The sequence below is a fragment of the Bos indicus x Bos taurus genome, chromosome 22 (genome assembly GCF_003369695.1).
Source record: "Bos indicus x Bos taurus breed Angus x Brahman F1 hybrid chromosome 22, Bos_hybrid_MaternalHap_v2.0, whole genome shotgun sequence".
In the NCBI taxonomy this organism is placed as follows: domain Eukaryota; kingdom Metazoa; phylum Chordata; class Mammalia; order Artiodactyla; family Bovidae; genus Bos; species Bos indicus x Bos taurus.
Window position 1 is genome coordinate 9,441,153 of NC_040097.1, and position 24,242 is coordinate 9,465,394.

A 24,242-nucleotide genomic window follows, 5' to 3' on the forward strand; every position below is an offset into this window, starting at 1 on the left:
CAGAAGGAAGGCTCTGCTGATTCCTCTCATTTGCCACTCCGCATCTTTTGACTTTTCTACCTGCTCTCTGCCCCAGGAGACTGACCTCTGTGGACACATCGACAAGGCTCCCGTGGCCACTAATTTCTTTTTGGGCTAGGCCACGGGGAACGTTGGTAGGAGGTCACAGGATGGAGGAGAGTCAGGCTGAGATGTTTTTTCTGACTCCCTCTTATAGAAGTTGCTTTCAGCAGTCTAGGCCCTCACCCAAGGTCCATCCTACCAGGCTGCCCTCTCCTCACTGCTCCCTGCCCCCAGGATGCTGTATCTTCTCTCTCTTCTACCCAAGGGAAGCAATGGTCCCTGTTGTTTCAAGGCTTCTATATCTTCCCCATTATCATTGCAAAATGGTATATATATAAATCTTTTCATAAATATATAAATATTTTATAAATCTTCCCTGAATTAACCTAATTAGAGTGGCCATCTGCTTCTCTTTATGTCCCACAAATTCTTAAGTCATGAATTTAAATTACTTTATAATAAAACATCAAAATATATACAGAAGAAAAGGTAAAATAAAACTGTTGAAAATGCAAGAAAAATCAGCAAAATTATAATGAGTACATTTAACAACTATTGATTTATGATGATCAAATAGACCAAAAAAAGACAGAAAATGTGAATGATACAATGAAAGAAGCTGAAATTAATACACCCATGCCTGCATCTCTTAGCCATAAATGTTAATAACACAAAGCTAATCTTGTTTCAACTAAACTTATACTTGTTTCCTTCTCTCTAGCCAATTCTGAAGAAATGGTTTTGAAAGAAATTACTTTCAAGAAAATGCCAGATATGATTCCATTTCTTCTGGAATACTTTAATTTAAGACTCTAAAAGTTAGAAAGCTTCATTATCTCTCTTTCACACACACACACACACACATGCACACACCCTGTTATTCTTCCGTATAATTGGATAATGGACATTTTTTGGATACTGTATCCAACTAACAGGCAACAGACCGTCCTTTCAAATGAGATATTTATAAAAATTTACCATATTCTAGACCATAAAGAAAGCCTCTAAAAGTTCCCAGAGGCTGAATTACAGGTCACCTCCTTGGATTGCAACATAGTAAAGTCAACCATGGGGAGTCCCAGGCGGTCCACAGTGAGGACCTCACACTTTCACTGCACAGGGCCCGCTTCACTCCCCCTGGTCAGGGAACTAATATCCTGCAAGCAGTGCAGCATGGCCAAATAAATACATAAATTAACCAGAAAATCACCTTAAATGCGTTCATTTTTGAAAAAGAAAGAATGACAATAAACACGTCAGTCAATAAACTTTAGAAGGAAAGTAAGGAAAACGAAAATAATATAAAAGCAAAATATAAATGAACTAAAAAATAGAAAAAGAATAGAACTGATACAATGTGAGATCTGGTTCTTTGGAAATAAAAATTTCAATACGTGACTAATCTCTGACACACCTAATTAAGAATCAAAACTGCGAAATATCAAAGGACGGGAACAGCGGTAATAACACCTGACACTGAGATGACTCCACCATCAGGTTCTAACATATAACTTACTCTGATGAACAAATAACGTTTGAATAAAATAAACTCTCCAGATGATTCAGGGATGGAGAGATAAACAGGAAATGATAAAACAGCCACTACAGCTATACCTTGGAGATACTCTGGGTGTGGTTCCAGATCTCTGCAATCAAGTGAGTCACGAGAATTTTTTGCTTTCCCAACGTACATAAAAGTTACATTTACATTATACACTGTTAAGTGTGCAATAGTATTATGTTTTAAACAATGTACATACCCTAACTAAAAAATAAGTTATCTCCAAAAAAAAAAATTGCTAAGTATCACCCAAGACTTCAGCAAGTCCTAGTACAAACATCAGAGATCACTGGTCACAAATCACCATAACAAATGTAATAATAATAATGAAGAGCGTGAAATACTAAAGCGAACAAATGCTTTTGGAAAAATGGAGCCAATAGACTTGCTGGATACAGGTTGCCATCAACCTTCAATTTGTAAAAAGCAGTCTCTGCAAAGTGCAATAAAGCAAAGTACAATATAATGAGGCCTTGCCTGTACTGTAAAAGCTTGATGGTAGATACAAGGAGGTGGGGACACGACGCGCCCTAAGATGACTCCCAGTGAGTCAAGCTCTTATTTAATTCCCTTCTCTGGAGTAGAGTACTGGAAGAATCAGGGACTGGCTTCTACCTTTTTTTTTTTTTGACCATGCTGCACAGCTTGCAGGATCTTAGTTCCCTCACCAGGGACTGAACCCATGTCCCCTTGCAGTGAAAGCTGGCAGTCCTACACACTGGACCACCATGGAGCTGTCCCTTTTAACAGCCCAGCGTCAGCCTCCCTGGCCTGGCACCCCACAGGAATGCTGGGCCTGTGGCCTCTCCCATCTCACAATGCCACGGATGCCCCCGTTCCCGTCCCCCATCTTTTCCAGCAGGGATGGATTCCGTGGCATGTGGCTTCATCACCTTCCTCCCTACTCCTCACCTTCTCTGGCCCACATGCTTCCATCTCAGCCACATGGACACAATGGAACCAGCTTGCGTGCTGAATGAACGTTCTGCCTTTTCCACAACTGCTGGGGGCTGGAGGACCACCCCCAGGACACAGGCAGGGGCACCACAGAAACTCTCCAGACCAGCCAACTCGCCCCCTTGGCTAACTCCCCTGGGAAACTTCTTCCTTTCACTCCTGAGTGAAACCTGCATGAGGTTCTGAGACAGGACTCTGACCACCTGCATCCCTCTCCGGCCCTGATATCCTGGAAACTGGGCCTCTGCTGATAGCTTACGGTGACTGACGCTGGATTCCTGATCTTCGAGGAAGAAGATTTAGCTTTGGGACCACGTACCAAGTTTGATCCTTCAAAAGCTTTTGTGTAGCAGAGTTTTATTAAAGTAAGAAAAGGAACTGAGAAATCTTCTGACATAGACTCAGAAGGGGGACAAAGAATGCCCCCCTCGCTAGTGTTAGCAAGGGAGTTATATACTTTTTAAATTAGTTATTACAATAAAGCAAAAGAATGTCTCAAGATTAAAAAATTTTACCAGACCCACTCCCACAATTTACATTTTAGGATAACAGGATTAGGATTTAACAATAGAAAGATCCTACCAGACCCACTCCCATAATATACATTCTAAGATATCAGGATTAGTCAGAAGATTTTCAGGAAGGAGAAACTGTCCTCAAACAGAATACAGTAAACTGAGTTGTGTAATCATCAGTTTCCCGCTTAAAGAAAAAAAAAAAAAAAAAACGTTTTATGTGACTAAGACTAAAGAATGTAGAGAAAAAAAAAAAAAAAGCTTGTCCTTTCCTCCTCCTTGAGAACCCCAGATCCCTCTCTCCTCGGGGACCCCGGACTTCTTATCAACCTGCCTAGGCATTGACTCGCTCACTGCCATCTCTCAGGGCCTCCTGTCCTCATTCTCTCCCTTTCTACCAGCCTCTCATCATCAGCTTACACACAGCCAAGTATCCCTTGACTCTGAGCCTCTTGCCTCCCTCCCACTCATTTTCCCATCCAGTCCCATTGGGCAACAGCCCACTAGGCTCATGCCAAGACTCCCAGTGGTCTTGTTATGACATCCCAATGGTCAGCTTGGAGATTGGCCTCATTGCCCTTTCCTATGGAATCTCACCCTACTGACCATGGCCTCCTCCTCTCTGCCTTGACTCCCATGACCCTCATCGGGCTGGTTTGCCTTCCACCTCACTGGACACCTATCCATAGCTTCCTCCACAGCCCCTTACACACCAAGGCTCCCTTGGGCTCTGTCCTGGGTCCCACTTCACCTCCCTCAGCCACCTGATCCATTCCACGGTCTCAAGCACCATGTCTGCGGCGGATATACCCAAGCCCCACCTCTCCTTAGAGATCAGGTTGCCTCCTGGGTATCTGCCGTGGAACATCTCCCAAGAACGTACCACCTTCCTCTCATGCCTACCTATTTGCCTACCTATTTACCGAGCACCTGCGAAGTGGTGAATGAAGTAGACATAGTTCGTGCCCTCAGGTGAGTGCCTCACCTTCCCTGCCCCAGGACCCTTCCCAGTGGCTGGAAATCTGGAGCCATCCTGGATGTGTTTTTCCTTTTTACATCCCTGGTGGGGTATCATCAGCCTCCATCTCTTCACCTGGATCTAGATCCCCGGCATCTGGCCCAGTTCCTTGCATAGGGTGTGTGTGTGCTAATTCACTTCAGTCATGTCTAACTCTTTGCGACCACATGGACTGTAGCCTGCCAGGCTCCTCTGTCTACAGGATTCTCCAGGAAAGACTACTGGAGTGGGTTGCCATGCCCTCCTCCAGGGCATCTTCCCGACTCAGGTATTGAACTCGCGTCTCTTAATTGTCCTTCACTGGCAGGCAGGTTCTTTACCACTAGCACCTCCTGGGAGACCCTAGCATAGCATAGGCTCACATAAATATGTGATAAATAAATGAATAAAAACACCCCCCACTCCTCTCCTCCTCTTTCACTGCCACCACCCAAATTCCAGATTCATCACCTAATCAGGACACATCAAGCACCTCTCACTAGTCTCCCTCCTCCAGCTTTTCCTCTCACCTCATCCCAGCAACACAATTCTATCCAGTGGGGTGATCTCTGTAAAAGTCAAATTCGATCTTAGAGACTTCCATATCAGGCAATGGTAGACTAGCTTGTTTTAGACTAACCCTCCCCTTGAGAGCGACTGGAAAAGCCAAACAGAAACAAAAAAATACATCTGCTTGATATCATCACAAAGCCATGAGGCAAAGAAGACCTGAGGGGCCTTCTCCGGTGGCCCAGTGGTTGGGAATCCGCCGTGCAATGCAGGGGGACACCAGATGGATCCCTGGTCCGGAAAGATCCCACACCTCCAGAGCAACTAAGCCTGTGCACCACAACTATGGAGCCCACGTGCCACAACTGCTGAAGCCTGAGCGCCCTGGAACCCGTGATCCTCAAGAAGACAAGCAACTGCAATGAGATGCCTGAGCACTAACTAGGGAAGAGCCCCCGCTCTCCGCAAACAGAAAACCCAGAAGCCCAACGAAGACCCAGTGCAGACAAAAATATGAAAGTAAAAAAGGAAATATAGTTAAAAAAAAAAAAGAAAGAAAATCACTTGTCTAAAAAAAAGACATGAGAGGTCAAAATCCTGAAGTGAAGGGAAGCCCGAAGAGATGAAGCTGGTTCATGGCATCATTTTTCCCTTGGAGGTTTTGTTGACTTGAAAGTGAAGTTCAAGGGATGAGAAGCCAGCTGACAGGCAAAATGGTGAAGGTGTAAACTTCCAGTTATAAGACACATAAGTCCTGGGATGCAGTGTGCAGCATGGTGGCTACAGTCAACAATATGTATCACATATTTGAAAACTGCTAAGAGAGTATGTGGGAGCAGGCAATGGCACCCCACTCCAGTACTCTTGCCTGGAAAATCCCATGGATGGGGAAGCCTGGTAGGCTGCAGTCCATGGGGTTGCAAGAGAGTATGTCTTGAAAGTTCTCATCACCAGAAAAAGAAAGTTTGTAACTCTGTGGTGATGGGTGTTAAGTGAACTTACTGTGACACTTACTTCACAACATATGCACACATCATATCTTCACCATGTACCTCTAGATAAGTATATGCGAAAGCAGGGAAGAAGGGCGGGATGAATCAGAACCATAATCAATGATGACATGTTAAACAAAAAATCCCTTCTGACCCTCAACACTGTCGTTCTGACCCTCAACGTTGTCACCCTGGGCGAGCGCAGCTGTGCCCAGACCTGGGCAGGGGAGGGGAGAGACGTCAATTACCGCATCAATCTCGTTGAGAACTTTCCACTGCTCATAAGGCACACCCAGGGCCTCCGCCGTCTGGATTGTCCTCTTCATCTGGCTTGTCCAGACCTTTAGGTCCTTGATGTTCTGATCCCTGATGAACTGGGCTAGACTCTTGGCAAACTGAAACACACCAGAAGCAAATTCAGATGGACAGGTTCTGGGATGCCCTCAAAGAGTCCATGGGGCCCAGCCTCAGAGAAAACCAGTGTGGTAAAAAATAAAGAAATAAACAAAACACATGACCCCTACTCCCACAAGTACGGTCCTTGTGCATTCTTCCCAGACCCTGAAGGGAGTTCCAGCTGAGGCTCATCAGGTCCCCTGCCAGTGCTGGCCCCTCAAACCACATGCCTAGGCTGGACTGTCTTCCCAGCAAGGCTTCGATTTTTTCCCTGGACTATGGCAGAGGATCACCCATACTGCGGGCACTCAGCTCACTCCCACAGTGGCATGCCAGTCCAGGGAAGGCGCTCAGCTGGCGACAGGTATTATGGAAGCCAGAGATCCAGGCATCTGCCTGGTGAACTTTCCTATGTAATGGGAACATTCCAGACTGGATTGCACATTAGCTGGAGTCCCTCACCAACACATGCGCACGCACGCACGCACGCAGGCGCGCACACACACACACACACACACACACACACACACGAGTGCGAGCACTGACCTCCCTGCCCCGGGGGGACAGCCCTGGGTCCCCGCCGATCCGGCCCTTGAGGTTGAGCTCGCTCTCCCCATGCCGGCAGAGGTAGATGGAGCGGGGTGTCACGTGGATGTTCATGAGGTAATATACAATGCGGCTCTGGATGTGGTCAGCCACGCGGTTCACGACATAGCTCTGCCCCACGTCCATGATCTTGATGTAGGACAGATCCCTTTCCAGAGAAGGCAGGGAGAGGTGAGTGAGACCCAGGTCCTCCAGGGTATGCCCTGCCCGCTCCAGAGCCTTTCCCCTCTGACCCCGCCAGGCTTGAGACCACAACACGCTGGACCGTCAGCTGGTGTGCGAGCGACAGGGGTGCGGTGGAAGCCACATGACACGCGTGACATACAGACAAACCGGGTGAGAGGTGCCCCACGCTCAGCATGCTCACAAGAGGCGACAGCCCAAGAGAGGGGTCGGTCCTACCACATCCGGACTTTCACTGCTGCTCTACGTCCCCGGGCCCCTCTTGCCTACCTCTGAGCTCTCAAGGCACTGTCTGCAGGGTGAGCAGGAGACAGTTTTTTCCACGATTGACCTGATGGTAGTAGCTGGCAAACACACCTCCCTTCCAGTCTTCCAGGTCAGCCATCCATGGGCCTGACCTGGCCTTTCCTTCCCCCAGTAACCCTCCCCCTAGAATCCAGCCCATGTCATCTGTGTGTGCCCAGCGCCCGTGCCATCCCATGCCAGCCAGCAGGTAGATGAGACAAGTAGCACAGGAGGATGGTACTAAGGCCCAGCTCTGCCACACTCCCTGCTTTGGACCATGCAGCCCTGCAGCGTGGACAACATGGCCACAAGGAACAAGGCTGTGCTGGGGAGACCAGCAGAACCACAGAGGCGGGGCAGCAGCACCGAAACAGTGCCAGGCTCTCTAAGAAGATGCACAGCCAGTCCAAGGACTGTCCGGCAGACACCCCACACACCATCTCTCCAACAGTCGCTTGACTTCCTTGGTGTGTAATTAAAGATTCATACATAATTACAAGTGACCCAAGCACAAGTTCATATTCCAGCCTTTTTATTTAATGCTACATAACGTATGGCAAAAGGAAAAGGAGCGACAGAGGATGAGATGGTTAGATGGCATCAGTGACTCAATGGACATGAACTTGAGCAAACTCCGGGAGATAGTGAAGGACAGGGAAGCCTGGTGTGCTGCAGTCCATGGGGTGGCAAAGAGTCGGAAAGGGCTTAGCGACTGAACAACAAGAACATAACATACACTTTTCCATGTCTCTTTGGCACGATTTATAAGGGCTGTGTAATACTTTATTCAGTTATTAACTTAATCATTTAGGTGTTAATTACTTAAGTGTTATTCACTTCACCACCACCCCCACTTCTGCTATAAGGAGTTGTTGGCAAACTATGGCCAGTTAGTCAAACTCAGCCTGGTTTTGCAAATCAAGTTTTACTGGGACACAGTCACGCCCATTTCTTTACATGTTCCTTTAGTACTAGATGTCAGAGTTAGAGACTGTATGCTCCCAAAGCCTAAAATATCTACCACCTGAGCCTTTACAGAAAGAGCCTGCCGATGGCTGGCTGCTGTCCCCATTCAGAACTCACTCCTATGAAGCACTGGCCACTGTCAGCTCTTCGTGGGTAGGACCTGGGCACCCTGTTCTCCTTCTCAAAACACAGACCCACACCGCAAGAAGAGCATGTACTGTTTGCAAATGCCTCTGTACAGAAAACAGGCTTGATTTTATGATGGCATAGTAGAAAATTCTGACTTTCAGAGCTCCAGATAAAGCAACTGCAGTTCTATGAGTCACCTCTGGGCCGCGACCTCCACCCCGAGGAGAGAAACAAACGGCAGAGCATCTCTGCCTGCTGGGGTGGGCCCTCAGCCACCACCTTGGGGAGCCACGGAAGGCAGCCAGTGGACCAGACCCAGCCCCCACCACAGCCGAGGACACAGGGCCGCCCCGGCTCACCGGTCCAGGTCCTCGTCCAGCGTCTCGTACGAGTTCTCATAGCACTCAATGCGCCTCATGAAGTCCTCTGCGGCCTCGTCGCTATCACGGTTGATGTAGTCAGGGCTGCCCAGTTTCACTTGCTGCCGGAGCCAGGCACAGAGGATGCATCAGCTCCAGAGGCCAGGCAGGGGGTACCAAGGGCAACGCTGGGCAGGGGCCAGGGGAGGAGGCTGGAGGCCAGCTCCAGGGGGCTGGTCCCATTAGGAAGAGGCCAGCGGCTCCCTGAGCCAAGCTCCCGCACCAGTGCTAAGAGAGCATTACTGGGCATCCTGAGATTGCAGTCCCTTGTTTTGGTGGTACAGGGGGAGGCGAGACCAGAGGGATAAGGGGCCCTGAAGCCCCTCCCCACCTGAACTATCTCCCCAGACACTGATGTTCATTTCTCAAATAAAAAGGGAATATGGGTGAGGGGTCAAATCGCCTCCCCCTAGGGGCTGAAGCTCATCTCCTACCATCCAGGGTAGGACGAAGGGGAAGGAGAGGGAGGGGAAGAGAGGGGAAGAAGAAGGAATGCACAGCTCTCCAGACGAGTGGTACTCGGGGATCCAGGACCACCCAGCCCAGAGATCTACTGCCTCCCCACCGCCCACCCCCACCAACCGAGCTAAGGTTGGCCCAGCCATCAGCCGAACCTGCAGAGGGACCTCACTGTCACAGGCCGTCTCGGGTGTATTCCTGTCCCCCGCAAGGTCAGATGCACCACACCACTCACCACAATGTTGGCAGCTATGACCTCAGGATCCACACAGATGGACTCGACAAAAAAGGTCTGCAGCAAAGACCAGGGCGGGCAGGAGGGCAGGAACCAGAGATGCATTTAAGACCCTGGGCCTGGCTCCCTGGAGCCCCCTACCCACTGAGGGCCATACTGATCAGCCAGGGCCTTGAGGCCCTCCTTCAGGGGAGAGGGCCTGGACAAGGGGCATGGAACCCCCAGCAGGTGCCACCCCATCCAGGACCCGCCCACCAGGAACCCCACTTCCCCAGAAAGAAATCCAGGTGGAGAGAAAAGCATTATTGCAAATCTACTCAGGAGCCCACCTGCCTGCACATATCAGGAGGCCAACAAACGGGCCCCAGGGGGCCTGAAGGTGCCACAGCCCAACCGAGGAGGTAAGCCGGGGGGCCTCACCTTGTAGCCGTTCTGTTCCCCAAAATTAAAGATGGTGGCTCTCCGTTCTCGGGTGGTATTTGTTGCATCAAAAACCTAGAATCAAATTGGGGTTAACTCAGCCTGTGGCCCTGGAAAAGGTGGGAGGCAACTGACAGCTAGAGCACAGGGGTGGATTTCTCACTGAGACCAGCTGATGCCTGGCCATCCACCTGGCCAGTACCCTTCAGACCTGCAATGGCTGGGCTGGTCCTCCAGTTCCTTGGCAAGTGCCTCAAGGAAGCTAGAAGGAGCAAGTGCCCATGCTCACAGCCGGAGAGCAGGCACTCAGCTCATGTCTGACCAACAAGACTTCCAGTGAAACTAGCTAAACCTGGAGAACTAAACCCACATTTATTTCCACTCCATCCTGAGACCCCCAATAAGATGGGAACAGGACAGGAGATGGGCGATGTCACCATAATTTTTTTCTTTAAGACAGACATTTGGTGAGTGGCTCAGAGAAAGCAAACACAAGCCCTTACCAACCGGAGCACACCTGTTTTGCAGACCTGGGATAGTCAGGGACTGGGCACAGGCATCTCGGCAAAAGGGGACAAGGGTGTAGAGGAAAGGGAAGGACTGGCTCCGCTGGAAGTGCAAGTGGAGCCCCAGGACCCCTCCCTGCCTCCTCCAGGCAGGTTCTGAACTGCCTGGGGCCTGCCCAGAATCCTCAGGTGCAGCCTACCCAAGCGGATTTTAGAGCACCACTTTTTATAAAGGGATTTATCATTAGACCAGGGTCACTGAATGGTCCAGCAAGACCTCTAACATGGAAAATGAAGACTTGGGAATTCCTTGGTGGTCTACTGATTAGGACCCCATGCTTCCACTGAGGGGGGCACAAATTCAATCCCTGGTCAGGGAAGTAAGACCCCACAAGCTGTATGGTGCAGACAAAAAAAAAAAGAGGAAGACTAAATCAAACACAATAAAAGGAACTTTAAGAAATGAGGACAGGGCATAGCATAGAAGGAAATGTCAAAAACCTACAATTATTGTCTAAAGCGACGTGGCATGCCATATAGTAAGCACAAAACAAGAACAGGCTTCGAAAAAATTGGAACGCTCAGAAAATAAGACATTTTAAATTTGGAAATTGTACCATAAAAGCATAAAACTTCAGCCAAACACTTCTCAAATAATGTTACGGAAGTCTCCCTGAAAGTGGAACAAAAGAGACAAAGGGAGAGTAAGGGGGAAAAAACACAAAGTTAGGGATTAGGTCTAACATACAGCCACCAGGAGTTCCAGAAAAAGCATCTCAGAAAGTGGGAGAGGAGGGAGGGCTTGACGGTGAGACAGTGGTGGGGGTAGCTTAACAAAGTAAAATATATGACAGTTTCTCTGATCTGCTGGAGAAGAGTTTCCTGATGAAAACCCCCAGCCCAAGGACCCGGCATTGTGGAGAAGACCACCGTAAGACGCATCAGTCTGAAGACCCTAAAAGCTTCTCCAGAGAAAGGGCCTGAGAAGCCCCCAGCTCCTCCAGGAGATAAAATCTTTTCTTTTTTAATCTTAACTTTTTTTTTTTGGCTGTACTGCACGGTTTGTGGCATCTTAGTTCCCCGACCATGGATCAAACCAGAGTCTTAACCAGAGGGTGAAGAGTCTTAACTACTGGATCACCAGAGAATTCCCTAGGAAATACAACCTTTAAGGAGGATCAACAAATCAGAATGAAAACAGACTTTCCCACAGCCATAATACAATGGAGCAATGTCATGAAAAATTTAGAGGAAGTGTTCTTTCCACCTAGAATTCTATACCCGCCCATCAAAGGTGAGGATTCAAAAAAAAAAAAAAAAGATATTTCTGGACATGTAAGGTCTCACAAAATGTACTTCCCAAGTACCTTTCTGAGAAAGCTACTTGTTTGTACTCCAACAAAACAAGTCAGTAAATCAAGTAAAAGGAAGACATGGGGTCTAAGAGCCAGACATTCAACTCAGGAGGGAAGAGAAGGAAATTCCCAGGGTGACGGCTATGCCACAGACCTAGGGGGCAGCTGATCTAGATGGAGCTGGGGACAGAGCTCCAGGCTGCATGCCTTCAAGAGGAAGAAGGAAGGAAAAATGGCCACGATGTTTGACAGCAGAGGGTTGGGGTGGGGCCCTTTCCTGAAGACACCCTTGCTCAGCTTTGTGCACCTTACTGGAGGGGCCAACACATAGATGGAATTCCCTTACCCAGCATTCAGTTGATTTCGGAATGGTCACCAAATGCTGGGCAGGATGCTCTCCACACCGGGAGAAATCGCATTTGCTAAAGACTCGAGTAACATGACATGCCTAACCTGTGGGGTAGCCAACCCTGTGAGTATTCAGAGGGAAGTCCTGCAGGGTCAAACACAACCACAAGCCCAGAGGGAAGTTCTTGGCCCCATCCAGCCTCTGGCTTCCTACTGCAGAGCAGCTTCAGGCTTCCTCCTGGGGGGGCTGGCACCCAGGGATGTCTAGGGCCACACGTCCCCTGCCTTTCCCTCCAGATGCCTGGTAAGTAAAGGGCTAGAAGTAGGTGGGCTCCCGCATGTCACTGCCAGATGCTGCCAGCGTGTTATACTCACCGCCACGTGTCCCCCCTCCTCACTAAGGAACCGCCGAACGTCTCGGAGGGCTGTCAGCGCGCACTGCCTTCAGAAAAGAACACACCGTTCAGCCAAGAACCTGCTGGCTGCTGCAGGACAGTAGGTCAGGGACATATGCTGTGCCAACCAGGAGAGGGGACGGCCCCTGGGGCCCCTTCTCTCTTCTCAAGGTTCCTCTTTCCTCGGGAAGACCGCCAGTATTTGGTAACCCTGCTCCTGTAGGTGGAAGGCTATGTGCTCCTGGCCATCAGGAATACTTTTTTTAGTATACATATTTATTTATTTTTGGCTGTGCTGGCTCTTTGCTACTGCTCAGGCTTTTCTCTAGTTGTGGCAATCAGAGGCTACTCTCTTGCTGCGGAGCACAGGCTAAACAGTCGTGGTGCACGAGCTTAGTTTCTCCGTGGCATGTGGAGTCTTCTCAGACCAGGGATCAAACCTGGGTCCCGTGCATTAGAAGATGGATTCTTAGCCACTGGACCACCAGCGACGTCCAGGAACACTTTTTGAAATATCATGTTTCAGTACTTTTTTCTTTTATCTCATCAGATAGAAATCCAGGCTGCCATTTTGCCATTTTCAGGACTTCTCAGAGTCCTACATTTCTCCTGATTATCAACATAAGCACTTTGAAAACCAGATACTTCCTTGTGTGTGTGTTGGGTGGGGAAGCTGGCAGTGGGAGAACAGAGACAGTATCGGCAGCCTCCAGCTTAAAAGGCAGGATTAAGCTTCAGGTTCAATTTTCTTTCCTAGAAGAGAAATGTGGACCAAGGAGACCACCTGCTGTATCACCAAACAAAGGATGTTGCAGGCGCTAAGGCTCAGCCACTGCAGCCGCCCCCAAATGTGCACCCTGAGGGGGATTCAGGAAGGAAAAGAACAGGACACTGGACCCAGATAGCTGAAATGCATATCAAAAGGAGGACTTCAATGAGCCCAGGCTCTTAGCTCTTTCCATTCAAAGAAAAGCTCTAGGTTCCTTAACTTGAGATGTCTGTGTTCTTTAACAGACTCTCTTGATGTTTGGGCTACCTGGTTTTTGTCCCCCAAACTCCTATATGTCCTGGAACCTTCCTTAACTTCTGCGAGCAGTCCCTCAGAGCTATTTGAGAGGCTATCTTACAGGCTTAAGTTCTCTGGCTATGCTGTGCAGCCTGTGAGATTTACTTCCCTGACCAGGGACTGAACCTGGGCCCTTGGCAGTGAGAGCACAGAGTCCTGATCACTGGACTGCCAGGGAATTCCCAAGTCCTCAGTGTTGCTCACCAAATAAAACATAACTCTCAAATTTTAAGTTGTGCATTTCTTTCAGTGGACCAAGAACTCCCCAAATGACCCCTTCTGGAGGAGGGCGCTGTGTCTCTGCCTCCTGGACCCCCCACCATGTCCACAGAGGCTCTGGAAGGCAAAACCCTCACCACGGCTGACCACTGACTACACTGTCCTCAGAACACCGCAGCCTTTTTGTTCATTGCTGCAAACTGGATTGCCACATACACGGATCTTTCTAACTTTATCCATTTCTCCTACAAGGTCCAAAGATAGATAAATCACTGTGACCTTTTATCTGTGCAGTGGAGCAGAATGTGCCACCCCAAAATAAATCTCTTTGGCAGAAGGATTATTTTCAGGCTGATTATTTTTAAGAAACTGCAGACGCAGGAGCTCAGAAAACACGAATCAGTTATCCTTTTTTTACATGTCTATGCATGGCTGAGCCCCTTTGGGGTTCACCTCAAACTATCACAACACTGCATGTTAACTGTCTACATCCCAATGCAAAATAAAAGGTTAAAAAAAACAGCTTACCCTTTTTTTTTTTTCTTTATCTTTTTAGGGCTTCCACAGTGGCTCAGACGAGATAAAGAATCTGCCTAAAATGCAGGCGACCTGGGCTCAATCCCTGGGCCAAGAAGATCCCTTTTTTAAGAGACATTTACAAATATAAAGGAAACCTCCATTTGTAGGGGTGTCTCCCTTGCTGAACCAGGAGGAAGGAGATGATCTTATCTGTCTGGAAACTATCAATGCTAAAGGCATAGACTGATTGATTTGCTTAGGCAGAGCCACGTAGTTTGTGGAATCTTAGTTCCCAGATGGATCAGGCATCAGATTGGCTCCAACAACGGTCCCACACTGGTCCTGTGGTCAGAAGCTTAATCACTGGACCACCAGGCAATTCCCTGAAGGCACAGATTTAAATCTGTGAGCTGTTCCTGGTAACTTCCCCTGACTCCTCACCCTCAATGTCTTCCCTGCTCTTTAGCTGAAGATGGTTTTTAAGGTGAGGGCTTCCCTGAAGGCATAGATTTAAATCTGCATAAAAACTTTACCCTAATTCACTGGGCATTTCCTGATAATGTCCTCTGACTCCTTACCCCCCAGCGTCTTCTTTTCTCTTTAGCTGAAGATGGTATTTAAGGTGAGGGCTTCTTAGGCCTCTCCCATGTATGCAGGAGATATAGGTGCTATTAAACTTTTTTTCTGTCTTGTTAATCTGTGTCATTGTCAATTTAATTACTAGACCAGCCAAAGAACCTAGAAGGCAAGAAGGAAAAATTTTTCTTCTCAAACACTATTACCTATACTTTTTCTGATGGAAGAGTAAAATTAGATCTCCTGTTTGTTCAACCTTGGAATTTTGTGTGTAAACCCCGAGTGCATCAATACACTGCGCAGTGTGCCCAAGCGTGGCGGCAGAGGCTGACCAGAATGCTGGGCTCACTGGGGCCAGAACTGAGTCCAGGTCACTGGAAGGAGCTCTACTCTCCCGCTGCCTTGTGGCCTGTGTCCTCCTGTATCCTTCACCCACTAAATTCTGGGAGCAGACCCTCCTGCCCACCTGCCCACCAAGCCTCACACGTGTCCTAGTCTAACAAATACTTTCTCTCGCTCTGCCCTTCACAGAATGCTTTCTGTGCTGAGACATAAAGAACCAGAGCTCCTTGAAGCCCCTCTGAGACACATTTCTGCAGTCTCAGCATGGCTAGGGCCATTTCTTGCCACCCACATGCAGAGCCCCGTGTCCGGGCTATGATCTCCGGGGGCTCCTCTGGTTGAGGCTACGTCTCATAGGAGGGATCAAGGGGCCCAGGTGGAGATGCAGGGGGGAACAGCCTGGGAGCCCCTGTGGGTGTGAGTATGGATGGGCACACATGTGCATGGGTGGGTATGTGACGGGTGAGTCATTAGTGAGCACCTGTGAGCAATTCCTTAGGGGTGCAGTTGTGCACGTGCAGAGGGGGTCTCTGTGGTATGATATGATAAATACATCTGGTCTCTGTCCGGGGTTCTTGGCAGAGCTCCTAAAACCCTTGGAATTCCCTAAGTGACAGGAGTGATTTTTGTCATTCATAAGCAGCCTCTTCCAATCACACCTGAGTTGATGCTAATGAAGTGATTCAGGATGGGGCCCCTAGACAGCCTTAGCATGGAGCTGGTCACAGAAAGTGATGAGGAACTTTAGTCCTAACCACCACCCTCCAGGAAAGGAGGTAGGTGCCGAAGATGAACTGAATGAGGAGAGTCAAAGCACTTCCAGGTTGAAAAGATGAGGTGCTGGTAGGGTGTGATGGTGCTGGGCCCTGAGACTCGTTACTGGTGTGTGAAGCGGGCTCAATTTTGAGGGACTGAGCCCTTAACTTGTGGGAACTGACTCATGCTAATGCCATTTAGAAAGGGTCGGAATTGAACGGAACTGGTGGACACATCAGTGTCAGAGAGAACATCCCAGTGTCCCTAAGCCCGTGTGTAGTATATGACTGAAAAGGTAGAATTAAAAAAAATAGAAAAGGTATCAGATCAGATCAGATCAGATCAGGCGCTCAGTCGGTCTGACTCTTTGCGACCCCATGAACCGCAGCACGCCAGGCCTCCCTGTCCATCACCAACTCCCGGAGTTCACTCAGACTCAGGTCCATCGAGTCAGTGATGCCATCCAGCCATCTCATCCTCTGTCATCCCCTTCTCCTCCTGCCCCCAATCCCTCCCAGCATCAGAGTCTTTTCCAATGAGTCAACTCTTCACATGAGGTGGCCAAAGTACTGGAGTTTCAGCTTTAGCATCAGTCCTTCCAAAGAAATCCCAGGGCTGATCTCCTTCAGAATGGACTGGTTGGATCTCCTTGCAGTCCAAGGGACTCTCAAGAGTCTTCTCCAACACCACAGTTCAAAAGCATCAATTCTTCGGCACTCAGCCTTCTTCACAGTCCAACTTTCACATCCATACATGACCACAGGAAAAACCATAGCCTTGATTAGACAAACCTTTGTTGGCAAAGTAATGTCTCTGCTTTTGAATATGCTATCTAGGTTGGTCATAACTTTCCTTCCAAGGAGTAAGTGTCTTTTAATTTCATGGCTGCAGTCACCATCTGCAGTGATTTTGGAGCCCAAAAAAATAAAGTCTGACACTGTTTCCACTGTTTCCCATGAAGTGATGGGACTGGATGCCATGATCTTCGTTTTCTGAATGTTGTGCTTTAAGCCAACTTTTTCACTCTCCACTTTCACTTTCATCAAGAGGCTTTTGAGTTCCTCTTCACTTTCTGCCATAAGGGTGGTGTCATCTACATACCTGAGGTTATTGATATTTCTCCCGGCAATCCTGATTCCAGCTTGTGTTTCTTCCAGCCCAGCGTTTCTCATGATGTACTCTGCATATAAGTTAAATAAGCAGGGTGACAATATACAGCCTTGCCGTACTCCTTTTCCTATTTGGAACCAGTCTGTTGTTCCATGTCCAGTTCTAGCTGTTGCTTCCTGACCTGCATACAAATTTCTCAAGAGGCAGGTCAGGTGGTCTGGTATTCCCATCTCTTGAAGAATTTTCCACAATTTATTGTGATCCACACAGTCAAAGGCTTTGGCAGAGTCAATAAAGCAGAAATAGATGTTTTTCTGGAACTCTCTTGCTTTTTCCATGATCCAGCGGATGTTGGCAATTTGATCTCTGGTTCCTCTGCCTTTTCTAAAACCAGCTTGAACATCAGGAAGTTCACGGTTCACATATTGCTGAAGCCTGGCTTGGAGAATTTTGAGCATTACTTTACTAGTGTGTGAGATGAGTGCAATTGTGCGGTAGTTTGAGCATTCTTTGGCATTGCCTTTCTTTGGGATTGGAATGAAAACTGACCTTTTCCAGTCCTGTGGCCACTGCTGAGTTTTCCAAATTTGCTGGTATTCACGTGCACATGGGGTATGTCTGTGCACACACCAGTGTGCACAATTATAGGTTTTTATATGTCCAAACATGCACACAGAGGATGTGCACGTGTGTGAACACTTACATACTTTGTACATAAGGTGTGTGCACACATCTTCCTGCACTATGTGACTGTGCACGTATACGAGTGTGCTTGGTGTGTATTTAAGCACATACCGAAGTGTAGATAAAGAGGGAGCACCTGCACACACACGGCTGCACATGCCCTTTTCTAGACCTTCCACTGTACCCAGCATCAGGTTCAGACCTCCACACCGTATACCTCCAGGAACCTCAACAATGTGTAAAACCTGTGTCTCTGGGAAATGTAGGCTTCTCTTCCTAGGTTTGCCATTTTTAAAAAGTCTGATCCTTCTGTTTTGCCAATTATCCGTGGGCCATCTGGGGCTGGTTAATGGGAAATGGGGCGCTGGTGCAGGGGCCAGTCCCAGGCTTTGGAAACACAAGGGAGAGTTCCTAGGAACAGCCAGAGGGTGTGCCTACAGAGAAGCACATGTGAACCTGCCCCCAGCTTCTACTGCTAGGACCTCTGTTCCCACTGGGTGATCTTGGACTAGTTCCCTAACCTCTTCTGAGTCTGGGTTTCGCCATGAGAATTAATCCCAATTCCTACCTTCAATAGGCAGTCTAAGCAGAAGGGCCAACAAGCTCTGGGAATGCACTAGCTTCCTTATTCTCCCCACAAACACTTTGGAGTCAGACAGTCCTGGCTTCAAATCAAACCCTGAATGATCCCAGACAATACCACCGCTTCTGACCTCAGCCTCAGCATCTGGGGAAGGGAGGCACCACAACCCACTGTAGGGAAGATCAAAGCAGCTAATGAGTGCCCACAGCTTGAGATGGGTATAGAATTTGCACTTGATGCAACCTTTGATCTACGAATTGGGAATTGGGAATGATGGACAGGACAGTTTATAGTGAAACAGGGGCTTAGACCTAATTCTGGGCTCTGTGAAGTTACTTGATATTTTGTATGAGACCCCCTGAGCCTCAATTTCCTCATCTGTAAAATGGGTGGGGGGTGGCAATGGGCATCACACACCCAGCACACCATAGGTTCAAGTATCAGTCCCCTCCCTTTTGTCATTATCACCAGAGAGCCCACCCTCGAGTTTTACTCCCAATTTGGCCCCAGAGGCCTGAGTGTCAGACTCCCCTTCCCTTGGTGCAGCAACGGCCCGCTCCATTGACCCAAGAGCAGAGAACCTGATTGGCCAAGCCCTGATGGGGAACTCCTGCCCCCTGGTGGCCAGAGAGGGAGCAGGCAAACCGCAACAACAGCGGTGGCTTCTGGCCTAGCATTCCAGTAACCCACTAGAGCTGGGCCAGCCTCTGCTCAAAGCCCTCACACATTGGCTGGGCCCAGAGAAAGGGCAGGACGCTTCCTGACCCCTCAGCTGACACCCGCCGAGAAGGGCACAGCACGGCAACTCAGACCACAGCTGGTGCTCAGTTAATCTGCAGAAAGCACTCAGTTCACGGCTGAATGGAGGAGGGGAGTAGGTTTCATACACAACTTTGCATCCTGTCACCCAGCAACACTGAGACAGCTGCAAGGGAAAGCTGAGGCCTCCAGTCACATGCCAAGGAACATGTGGCAAACATCCTCCCTATATCAGCTTACCCTCAGGCTAGGGAGGAAAGGTCCTGGGTCTGAACTTTCTGTCTGTAAAAGAAGGCATCAGGCCTCCCCCACCTTGGAGGCCGGAATCTCTACTTCACTTCGAGCTCCCCTCCCTACCAGAGCCCACCCTCATTAGTATAGCCTCTATGCAGACCTGCCCTGGCTAAGCCTCTACTACCTCCCTGAAGCTCCCTCCCAGAGATAACAGAACAGGGCAGGGCAGGGCAGGGCAGGGCAGCCACCAGTAGCCCACATAACCCTTTCCCTTTGTTCCCAATCCCATCATATCCCCACCCCCACCACAGCCTGAGATGCCAAGAAACCAGCTCTGTCACAGCCCACAGGGCAGGGCAAGGCCCAGGCTCAGAGAACAGCTTGGTCATCACTAGCAACTGGGCTCCAGGGCCTTCTCCATAAACACGCATAGACACACACTCACTTCCTGATTTTCAGGCCCTCTTCGTTGTCTGGAAGGAAGAACTCAAAAGATTTGTAGGTCTTGACCATGTCCCGGCGATACTGGCCCACGTTGAACTCTGGGGGAAAGGAGAGGCTCTGTTGTCACACAACAGCATCCCTTCCCAACACCCGACCTTCACCCACCCCTCTGGCCCCGTTGCAGTCCAGCCTTCTCACTCCTCCCCCACAGAGACCCCAAGCCCTGCTTGGGAAGCCGAGGCTGAATCTCACCCCGAGTGGGCACGCCAATCCAGTTCAGGTAGCGAGTCAGCTTCTTGGAGATGTAGGTCTTGCCCCTGGCAGGCAGCCCCACCATGACAATGAGCGTTGGACAGTTGGTCATGCAAACTGAAAGGCAAGGAACACGGTGTCCCACGAGGCCTGGACCCCTCCCAGGGCGCCCCTGCCTCTCTGCCCAGGGTTCCTCTGCTTCAGGGCACAGGACTGGCCTCCGATGTGTCTTTCCAGGCTCCTGGCAGCAGAGAGCTTCCCACGGACCCCCAGACTCTGGGGTAGGGGGTGGGGTCTCTAACCAAGGCTGGCATGCACCATTCCCCGGGCCTTTCAGACGCCATGGGATCTCACCAGACCTTACCCTGCCTGCACCACCAGATACAAAGCTGGAGCTGCCACAGGCCTGGCGAAACACCACGGGGGAATTCCCCTAGCAGGCAGGACAGAGCCGATACCAGTCCGTCATCCAGGAACCCGCACTCCCACCCCAAGAGTCATTCAGCGTTCCTGCTCGCACACCATCACTGCTTCCGCATCCCGGGGTGGGTGGGCGGGGGGGGCGGCAGTGGATTTCTCATCTACAAAGCCCGGAAGCTGTTTCTGCAGTGAGTCCTTCCTTCAAGGCACCCACCCGGTGCGCTCTTTCCCTCAACCCAACCCAGTCTGCTCTCTACAACCCATCACTTGGCAGGGAAGCAGCCTTGCAGTGTCTGAGTCATCTGGGATCCCAAGGTCTGGCAGAGTTGGGTGCTCAAAACTTGTGGGCAGGGAGGGAGAGGGAGGCACCTCAAAATCCACTAGGGTGAGGGCCACAAGAGGCTGAGACCAGAGACACAGGCCAATACCCACAAGGGTGGTCCAGCTGAGAGCCACCCACCGCCATTCCACGTGCCACCAGGCCAGTGCACCAGAAAGGAGGTGCTGAGGCTGGAGGCAGGAAAGAGTCTGGACCCAGCCCCCCAAGCCCTGGCCACTACAACGGACACCAAGGTGGCAGAAGTGCCAACCTCGCGCAATCCAGCTCAGTTTTCAGCGTGGTCTTGCCTCCGGAAGCCTCCCTTTCATCGTCCTCAGGACCTAGGCCAGGTGAAACCACAGCAGACAGACACATGGACAGTTGTGGAGACCTGTCACTGCCCCTCCTTTGCCCACACACTCTGCAAGTGCTGGGCCCCACCCTTCAACTTGTCTCCCTCGCTGGAGCCAGAGTGCAGAGGCCCCATTGGTAGCCCTGCCTGGTGGTCAGAGTCAGGCAGGCCTGAGTTCTGACACTGTCAACTCTGAGCCTCTGAGTGTGCATGCATGTGTGCGTGCGTGCTTAGTCGCTCAGTTGTGTCAGACTTTTTGCGACCCCATGGACTGTAGCCCACCAGGCTCCTCTGTCCACGGGATTCTCCGGGCAAGAATACTGGAGTGGGTTGCCATGCCCTCCTCCAGGGGATCTTCCCAATCCAGGGATTGAATCCGTGTCTCTGATGTCTCCTGCATTAGCAGGTGAGTTCTTTAACACTAGCAGCACTTGGGAAGCCCAAGCCTCAGTATCGTCACCTGTAAAACAGGATGATAATCTCTCAGCAAGGTCTAGCATTCTCCCCATGTAAGAGCCAGAGCAGTTCCAGGAAACTGTGTCCTATGCCTGGCCTTGGCAGCCTGCCTGGCTAGGGAACAACATGCACCTCAAGACTGCCCTTGGGACTTGGGGTGAAGAGGCATCTGTTTGTCCCCAGGCAGGCCCTGAAGAGAAGTAAAGAGCCCTGCTTGCCAGTGGGAAGCACTCAGCTGCTCCTACGCAATACCTTTGGGCAAATGGGACCCAAACTGAGTCCCAGGAGCGAGGGGGAGGGGACCCCACTGATGGTGAGCAAGAGTGAGGAAACTTGCAGAAAAACCTCAGCATTGGCTAAGGCGAGAGAAAAACAAGTTAGGCAAGGCCCTGCGTCCTGAGGGCCAGCCCAGTGCTGCTGGAGACTGGGCTGTTTGCACAATTCCTACCCGGCTGGCTCCCAAGCAACTGGAGGGCAGTACCGTCAGCTACTCACCGCGGGGTAAGGGGAAGCTGCACCACCCTGGTCCCTCTGATGACCAAGGAGCCAGGAGGCTGAGACAAGCATAGTGCTGGCCAGTGACTACCATTTGGTGGTGTCTCCATGGGGGCAGACTCAAGTCCCTGGAGGGGCTTCCAGAACTGAGTCCTGACCTGTATCTGCTCGCATTGCCTTGGGCTGGGCTGGGGAAGGGAGAGTTCTTTAAATAAAACAAAGCAAAGTGGCATCACGGCCCCATTCGGAGGGGACCGAAAGTCGTCTGTCCTACCCCTTCCCATGGCTCGGTGAGGGGCCCTCCCATGACCTCAGGGCTGGGGTTCCGCATCCCCTCTTCACAGCTTCCATCTCCCCAGGGACGTCCCTGGCCTCCTCACACACGTTTGGCAACAGCGTTCCTCCCCATGTCCCCCGGCCACCTACACAGCCATGGTGGGCAGGCAGGAGAGCAGGTCAGGGCACAACACCAGAGCCATAAGCTACCTATCACCTCTGTTCCTCAAGATAAGATCCCAAGTAAATACTCAAAAAGAAAAAGCAGAGTACAAGTGTGTTCACAAGAGCCCTGCTTGCAACAGCAGAACAGCAGGGACGTCCAAGCAATGGAGAAATTGCAAACCGAGGCCCCCCACCCAGGGAACACACTTGAACCGCGGGTGGGCGGACCAGGAGAGCCGGTGCTTGCTGCTGGAGCTCAGCTCCAGGCCCTCAGGACCTCGATGTTGAGCAAGGAGACAGAACACAGGGCATGTGCGGAAGGAAATCTGAAAATACGCAGGTCAGCTTTTCTCACAAGTTCCTGTAAATTATCTGTAAACGTACTCAAGGCCACTAGCCCAAGGAGCCAGGAGGCTGAGACAAGCGTGGTGCTCCACAGTGACCACCATCTGCTGGTGTCTCCATGGGGGCAGCCTCAAGTCCCTGGAGGGGCTTCCAAAACTGAGTCATGACCTGTATCTGCTCCCACTGCCTTGAGCCGGGCTGGGGAGGGGAGAGTTCTTTAAAACCAAGCAAACTGGCATCACGGTCCTGTTCAGAGGGGACCGAAAGTCATCTGTCCTTCTGTCCAGGCACACATCAGTCGTTTCCTTACCCAGGAAGTCTTGCACACTTTTGGCTAAGAAAAGCTATCAAATACTGCCCTTTTTGCCGTGTTGCCCAAGGCCCATCTCCATGTCCTGCCCCACCTGCCTCCAGAGCTCCTCCAGGTCAATGAGCAGAAAGGGTACAGCTTTTAGGCCTTCTGTGCTTTGGATTTATGAAAAGGAGGCAGAACTGCTAGCAGAGAGTGGGAGGAGGCGGGGACATTCCCCCTGCCAACCAGCCTCTGGTGCCCTGAGGAGCTGGAGTAGACCCCAGGGACAACCCAGGGCACAGCACAGCCTAGTGATGGGTCCCCACATCTTCTTCTCTATAAAGCCCTGTGATGGAGTCAGCTTCCACCCACCCCGACCTCAGGTTCCCACCTGTCCTTGTGGTCCTCCAACCTAGTTAGAAGCCCACCAAGTAGAGGGTAAAATGCTTCATGAATGAGAGCTCGAGACCTAAGATGCTGTCTCCATTCATTCACCGCTTGCTCCCTCCTTGCTATGAACTCTGGGACCATAGCCTGGGGCCCAAACCCCCATACCACGTGCAAGTCTCGTCTTTGGCCTCTTGGGTGCCACCGCCTCCTCCAGGAAGGCCTCCTGTGCCGGGTCAGCTCACAGTCCCACCCACTGCAACACCCTGAGGCAGTGCCAGGTCACCAGCCCCTGTGCTCAGCCCAGAGCCACATTTCAGTTGCATACCCAGAGCTGGAGAAATACAGGTCTGCCCCAGGGGCCGTGAGACCGGGCAAGTTCCCTCCCATGGGGCCTCAGCTCCTTTGCCACCTGAAAGGGGGTTGGCACGGAGCTGTTCACTGATGCTTCATTCCCTGAGGGTGAGGAATGGAGAAGCAAAGAAAAAAGGGTGGTGACAAGATACTAAAGTAACTGCTAGCACTTATCAAGCACTTATCAAGAGGCTCACAGTGCAAGGCTGTTGACTGTCTCAGTCCCAGAGATAAGGAAGCTGAGACCTGCAGGGTCAGCTCCGTGCCCAAGGTCACCAGCTGAGCCACGACACAATCTGAGTGCTCTTGCCTCCAAAGTCCGCCTTCTCACTCCTTTCCCTTTATGTAACAGCAGAGGGCACCCACCAACTCAGGGCAACACAGCCCTAACACAGACTGATTCGAAGCACAAGAGAAAGGGGCCTTGGCCCTCCACACCTCCACAGAAGTCTGGAAGCAGGGTTGGCTAGGGTGAAGCCATGGTCCCTTAGGACTGAATAGTGACTGGAAAGCCACGGCCCCAGAGCTAAAGGCAGGATC

At 50.4% G+C, this 24,242-nt stretch overlaps 1 protein-coding gene across 5 annotated transcripts in view; it reads right to left on the reverse strand.

Annotated features, from left to right (window-relative positions):
* PFKFB4 (6-phosphofructo-2-kinase/fructose-2,6-biphosphatase 4) overlaps nucleotides 1-24,242 on the reverse strand; it is a 41,476-nt gene that overhangs the window by 12,220 nt on the left and 5,014 nt on the right. For all 5 annotated transcript variants that reach the window (XM_027522753.1, XM_027522755.1, XM_027522752.1 and 2 more), the window contains exons 2-9: nucleotides 19,842-19,958; nucleotides 19,591-19,687; nucleotides 12,278-12,344; nucleotides 9,694-9,768; nucleotides 9,274-9,330; nucleotides 8,520-8,641; nucleotides 6,538-6,745; nucleotides 5,844-5,990 (exon numbers count right to left, since the gene is read on the reverse strand). In XM_027522753.1, the coding sequence (XP_027378554.1) occupies nucleotides 5,844-5,990; nucleotides 6,538-6,745; nucleotides 8,520-8,641; nucleotides 9,274-9,330; nucleotides 9,694-9,768; nucleotides 12,278-12,344; nucleotides 19,591-19,687; nucleotides 19,842-19,958 (890 nt within the window). The remainder of the gene's footprint in view (nucleotides 1-5,843; nucleotides 5,991-6,537; nucleotides 6,746-8,519; nucleotides 8,642-9,273; nucleotides 9,331-9,693; nucleotides 9,769-12,277; nucleotides 12,345-19,590; nucleotides 19,688-19,841; nucleotides 19,959-24,242) is intronic.